General features: G+C 35.0%; 3 protein-coding genes across 4 annotated transcripts in view; all 3 read right to left on the bottom strand.

Annotated features, from left to right (window-relative positions):
* LOC111445527 (chlorophyll(ide) b reductase NOL, chloroplastic) overlaps positions 1 to 1146 on the bottom strand; it is a 7003-nt gene extending 5857 nt beyond the window's left edge. Inside the window, exon 1 of one of the 2 annotated variants that reach the window (XR_002710867.1) lies at positions 810 to 1146. Coding sequence is in view for 1 of the 2 variants with exons in the window: in XM_023083963.1 (XP_022939731.1) it covers positions 810 to 1086 (277 nt within the window). In the remaining variant the exon portion in view is untranslated. The remainder of the gene's footprint in view (positions 1 to 809) is intronic. The other variant, XM_023083963.1, reaches the window with a different exon arrangement.
* Positions 1147 to 2091: 945 nt separating this feature from the next.
* LOC111445142 lies at positions 2092 to 2904 on the bottom strand. Its single transcript, XM_023083378.1, has 2 exons — positions 2885 to 2904; positions 2092 to 2749 (listed from the first exon to the last, which is right to left on the bottom strand). The coding sequence occupies exons 1-2, from the start codon at positions 2902 to 2904 to the stop codon at positions 2434 to 2436; spliced, it is 336 nt and encodes a 111-aa protein (XP_022939146.1). The 3' UTR covers positions 2092 to 2433.
* A 1036-nt stretch (positions 2905 to 3940) lies between these two features.
* On the bottom strand, positions 3941 to 4659 carry LOC111445297. The gene is made up of 2 exons (XM_023083591.1): positions 4391 to 4659; positions 3941 to 4302 (listed from the first exon to the last, which is right to left on the bottom strand). The coding sequence occupies exons 1-2, from the start codon at positions 4509 to 4511 to the stop codon at positions 4103 to 4105; spliced, it is 321 nt and encodes a 106-aa protein (XP_022939359.1). The 5' UTR covers positions 4512 to 4659; the 3' UTR covers positions 3941 to 4102.
* Between the last annotated feature and the right edge of the window lie 1341 nt (positions 4660 to 6000).

The raw sequence follows: 6000 nt of genomic DNA, 5'->3' as shown, positions 1-6000 counted from the left end.
AAAAAAAAAAAAAAAAAAAAAAAAAAAAAAAAAAAAAAAAAAAAAAAAAAAAAAAAAAAAAAAAAACTCCATCAATTCCAAGGATCTGTAAGTAGATTAGAATACGATTAGAATTACCCGAACAAGATAATTGAGATAAGCATTTTCCGTGGAGTTGGATGGATATCCTAAAAAGAATTGATAGTTCATTGGTCCTCATAGCAATACAGTTAATAGCATCATATGTCCAGAGGCCTAATTTATTCGGTTTATGAATAACTTGGCAATTCAAAGTATATCTTAGCACTCCATTTAAAGGCTCAAATTTCAATTGTTTAGGCTCTAACCATATCATTTATCCATCTCTTAGCTAATCCTATTCCTGACAAATAAAACTTTCAAATATCTCTCCAAACATCAAGTTTGACTTCAATCATGTGGTATATGCTCGCGAATCTTAAAGGAACATTAAAGCTTACTCATCCAAATTCCTAGTGTACACCTGAAACATCTATACACATATCTTCCATTTCTTAACAAAATACAGCCAGGAAGTTTCTCAAAATCAATTCCTACAAAAATTCAAGGCAATCAGACATACAAATACACACTCCACCACCAAATTTTTCGTCGAACAGCAAAAAATACAGTTAAACGACCACAGTACCGCAGTTCTTTCTTGAAAAAAGGACATCAGATGCCATAAGCAATAAATTCAAGCAAAATACAGCGAGAAACCAGCAGGAAATGGATAGATTCAAAAGGAAACCAAAAAATAACGCAATGTGAAATAAACGAGAGAGAGAGAGACGAAATAAACACCGTCACACCTTTAGTGGAGCCGGTAATCAAAACGTTGTAGGGAGGAACCATCGGCTCCGTCTGCTGCAATCCTTCGGCCTTTATGGATACGGAATTCCACTTCACGACGCCATTCGTCGGAATGTTGGACACCTCGCGCGAACAACCTATGGAACGACTGAAACTCTCCGATTTGCAGAGCGATAGGCGGCGTATGCCGGAAGGAGGAGAGAAGAAGAAGCCATGGTGGTTATGAGAGATGAACGTGGCCGGGAAGAAGAGAGAAGAAGAAGAAAATGAAGCCATTTCGCGCGGTAGAAATTTCCAGAGCTCATTCGTTGGTTACTTAATGGATAAAATTTGTTCTTCGTCTTTCTTCAAGCAACGTCTTAGTGGTAATCATCATTGTTACGTTTTACAAAAGGAATTAATTTATAACTAAATTTTATAATTAAATTAAGCTTAAAAAATCATTTTTAATCTCTTTTAATTTCATCAAATTAACCTCCTCCATCAATTTGACTGCTAATTTTAACCCCATCAAATTGTAAATATCTATTAAAAAAATTATTTAATTAAATTGAAGCTCGGTAAAAATGTAAATTTGGTTAATGCACAAAATCAATCATTAAATAACTCTAAATTAATATATATATATATATATTTTTTTTAATAACTTTTTACTCTCTCTGGTTGTTTTTTTTAATAAGTGATTAATAACTATTTTTATTAAACTATACCTTATATTTTTATCGCATATTATAAGATCCTACATCTATTGGAGAGGAGAACAAAACAATTTACAAGTGTTCGAAATTCTCTCCCTAATAGACACATGAGGCTGACGACGATGGACTAAAACAAATAATATCTGCTAGCGGTGGGTTGGGGTGTTGCAAATAGTATCAAAGTCAGACATTGAACGGTGTGCTGGTAAGGACGCTGACCCTAGGGAGAGTGGATCGTGAGTAAGGACTATAAACCTCTCTCTTGCGCGTTTTAAAAACTTAAGAGGAACCTCATTTCTTATATGGGTCTGGTTTGAGAAACTCATTACTTACATGGATCTAGAAGTCTATTTCTAGTAGAAGCATTTTAAAATATTGACAGAAAAGGTAAAAGTAAAATCAATAGGAGGGCAATATGGGCAATAGTGTTGTACACGTACAATATAATTATAATATCAATTAGTTTTTTTTTTATTTTTTTATTAGAAGACCTTGTTAAATGAACAATGGTATGATATTGTTCACTTTGAGTAACCTCCCTTCGAACAAAGTACGCGTTCACCTAATCGAGGCTCGACTCCCTTTTCTTTTGTAGTCATGACATTTGAGAATTCTATTAATATGACTAAGTTTAGAGCATAACTCTGATACCATGTCTGTCGCACGAACACAACTTTGTATTATATTGTCCAAGAGACCTCAAGTGAAACTCCAATTACTTCACCGGTTAAAACAGCAGCCCCAGTCATCACCACCGGCCAGTTTTCTTCCTTCATCGCCGCCGCCATCATCGCCCCGCCGATCTTCTTCACTTACGCCACCAGTCCTAACGTTTCGGCCCCTTCGACGCTAGGTTTTTCCTCCTCACTGTCTTCTTTAGCCCCCGACGATTCACCGACGAATATCGCAACTTCTTGCCACGATGTTATCTCTTTCCTCTGAGATTTGAAGTCTGATTTCTTCGTCGTTTCCGATAAGACGACGGCGGCGCAGGAACCCTAGCAGGTAATTTCTCGCAATAATTTCCTCCTTCCTTCTCTCCGTTCGTCGATTTCTGATCGTAAGGCGGCGGTGCCTGAACCCTACCAAGAAATTTTTCGCGATCTTCCCCTACCTTCGATCGGATGCGAAGAACGTTTTTTCGAAATAGGCCATAGATTCCGGTGACTAAGCGGCCGGCCGGAACGGTAAATTGACGAACGTATTCTGTTCGATAGACCTTTATCAGATCCTTGGGCAGTCTTCGTAGAAATCGTAAAATTTCACAATTAACAATAAAAAAAATTAAATTAAAAATTAAAAAAAGGTTTCAATAATTTCCAAAATTTTAATTTTAATTTTAAAAAATATAATTAAATATTCGAAACCTAATTTACCTTGACGTGTAACGGTTCATTATATAAATAAATAATATCAATTATTTTTGTTAATACTTATAAATAATTTTACTCAATTTTTCTTTTTGAAAAAATAACTAAAATTTAAAATTTAAGGATATTTTTGTATAATTTGATGTAATATTCGTTATACATTTTCAACTTTTATGTTTAATAAACTTTGAAATTTTCATATAAATCATTCCATTTTTAATATGACTATCAAAGACAAAAGATCCCATCATCAATTTTTTAAAATAATAATTTACACATTATTTTCAACGGCTAGATTCGAATCGATAACTATATATTATCTTTAAAATTTAAAATAAAATGAAATAAAGTATATTGAAAATATAAAAATATAAAAAATGTAGAAATTCGATGTACGTCTCATATTCATTACGATCGGGATGGAATCTTATGTCATCTTACTTTTGAAGTCGTTCCAAACCAACACATTGTTTTTGTAATTTATTTATTTATTTTGTCTATGCTTTTCATTTTATAGCTCATTTTCTCGTGGGCAACTCGATTCCTTTCTCCATTATTTGGGTGGGAGTTCTTTACCTTTACATGAGGAATATTTATAATTTATGTTGGATTTACTTTAGAGGGAAGATAATCATTTTTTTTTATTTGTTCATCCCGATCCTTTATTAGGTAGTAACTTTCATTTAAGGACGTCCATTTTTGTGGGGACAGAGATAACGATTCTTTGTTAGTGTAGAGAACGGAGTCGAGAGCCAGAAAAAAAGTCTCGAGTTGAACAGGGGTTAGGATGAGGAATTAGGAGTGTTCATATGACCCGATAACCTGACAAACCTGAATTACCTAACTCAAATCATAAACGTTGTGTTGGGTTAGATTTTTTTTTTTTCCCGATTTGGGTTTGATTAAATTTTTTGAAAAGTGAAAATTCGAGTAGATTTGCGAATTGATATTTTTTTTATTGGGTCAGCTTGACCAACCCGACCAAATTAGAAATAAGGTTACAATTCTACCTTACTTTTAAGATTATTATGAAGACTTTAAGGGAATAATTTTTCCGGTACATAAATGTAAATATTCAATTTATTCATATTCAAGTGCACAATAACATCGTTCTTCACACACGATTCAATTACAGGTATCGAAATACATAAACTCTATTATGTACATAGAAGATGATCATTATTCGTTATGAACGTAAATCTTCATTTCGATTGAAATGACGATTTATTTCTTCTTGGAAAAGGTAACAAAAAGAGTCTGATCATGCAGTCTTGCAAACACTCCGTCTAGGGAGCATGTGTCGTCGATCGATATACGTTCGTTCAAACGAATAATGTTGAATAGGCCATCTTGTTTCTGTCCAGTAACTGTAAGAGTCCTTGTTGCTGCATTCAAGGTGATTTGTAGTTGATTCTTTGGAAACCCTAAACAAGATCGATGAAATATATTAATTTAACCACCTATATACACACACACACGTATATGTATGTTTATAATCTTAGTTGAATTTACCTGGAAGTTTCATGCTCAGTATTCGACTGTGTTCCTCTTCTGCCCATTTTGTATCGGGGGAAAACGGTTGATCTGAGCGAGTTACGTCTCCCCAATCTTGTTCCACGATCTGGCTCGACATCGAAAGAGCTTTCTAGCTTACGTTCGAAGATGTGAAAAAATTCGAGGAGAAGGGTAAAATGGTAATTTTATCTTTGAAAGTGCTTCTATCCACCACCAAAGAATGAGCTAGATGGCTATGGAATTGGGTGTTTGTACATGCAAGAGAAGAAGCATTTATATATGGCTCTTTCTATTTTAGCTATTTTTTAAAAGCTTATTCTTTTCACTTTGGCTTTGGCTTTGTTTTGAGGCTAAAGTGGAATATATATCAAGTAATGGGTGGGAAAACAAGGTATATCTTTAGATTGTTCCGATTGTATATCGATATTTTTAATAAGTTTGGCAAAAGGTCGGTATGCTTTTGTTTACCTTGTCGAATAAGAAAGCTCAACGCATGTAAGCCAGACGAGATGTAACGTTTCCAGTGGCAGATGGGTAAGTAACGTGAAGAACCTACTCTTGGGAGGGGAATAACAAATGGGAGATTAACGATTGAACAGTTGGCTTCTCGATTGAGAACATATGTCTAACCTGTTGAGTTACGTTTAAATTGCTGAAAATATAGGTATGCCCTATAAACGCTGTATGAGATTCCACATCGGTTTGAGAGGGGAACGAATCATTCCTTACAAGGGTGTGAAAACCTCGAGGGGAAGCCTAAATAGGAAAATTCGGTGGGCTGGACTGTTACAAATGGTATCAGAGCCAAACACTAGGCGGTGTGTCAGCGAGGACGTGGGTCCCCAAACCTAGAGAGGACATTACATTAGGCTTGATCTGTTACAAATGATATCATAGCCAAACATCAGGCGGTGTGGCAGTAAAGACGTGGGCCCCCCAAGAAAGTGGATTATGAGATCCCATGAACCTTGTAGTCCTTAAAAGGGTGTGGTGGAACCTCTCCCTAGTGAACCTTGAAGGGAAGCTCAGAGGGAAAAAGACAATATCTGCTGGTGATGGGTTTAACCTCTTAGACACCGGAACACAAATAATTTTGCTCGAGTTCGGTCCTATTATTTTTTAATTTGTTTTTATTATGGTTTTTTTTTTCTTTTCCAATTAATAAGAAAACCCTAAAACATTAAACCATTAATGTTTAAATTTGATATAAACAAATCAAGTTGAGGCCGGTCCAACTGAACCCATTTTTGCTCTAAACGACCCAAGCCCATCACCCAGGACAAACAAGCCCTAGCTTTCTTCCATAATCCCAAGGCCTAACTATTATTATTATAGTTTATATTGAATTTATGTATAAAGTGAATTATTAATTACTAAAATATTTATAATTAAAACATATAGTTCGTATCGAGTCGGTATTGATAAAAATGTTTGTAAGCATAGCTCAACGATAATTGATGCATATTTCTTTTTTTGAGGTCGGAAGTTTAGAACTCGTCAGTGATACGAGCGTATTTAGTTTAGAACGACAACTCTATCATCTCATCGTTGCACTCATTTCGGGTCCAAGGTAACCGACCGTTTGAACTTGTTTTTCATTCAACAGT

The sequence above is a fragment of the Cucurbita moschata genome, unplaced genomic scaffold, assembly GCF_002738365.1.
Source record: "Cucurbita moschata cultivar Rifu unplaced genomic scaffold, Cmos_1.0 Cmo_Scf00007, whole genome shotgun sequence".
NCBI classification, from domain to species: Eukaryota; Viridiplantae; Streptophyta; class Magnoliopsida; order Cucurbitales; family Cucurbitaceae; genus Cucurbita; species Cucurbita moschata.
The sequence above is the reverse complement of the archived record's forward strand: the minus strand, read 5'-3'. Positions and strand labels throughout refer to the sequence as shown.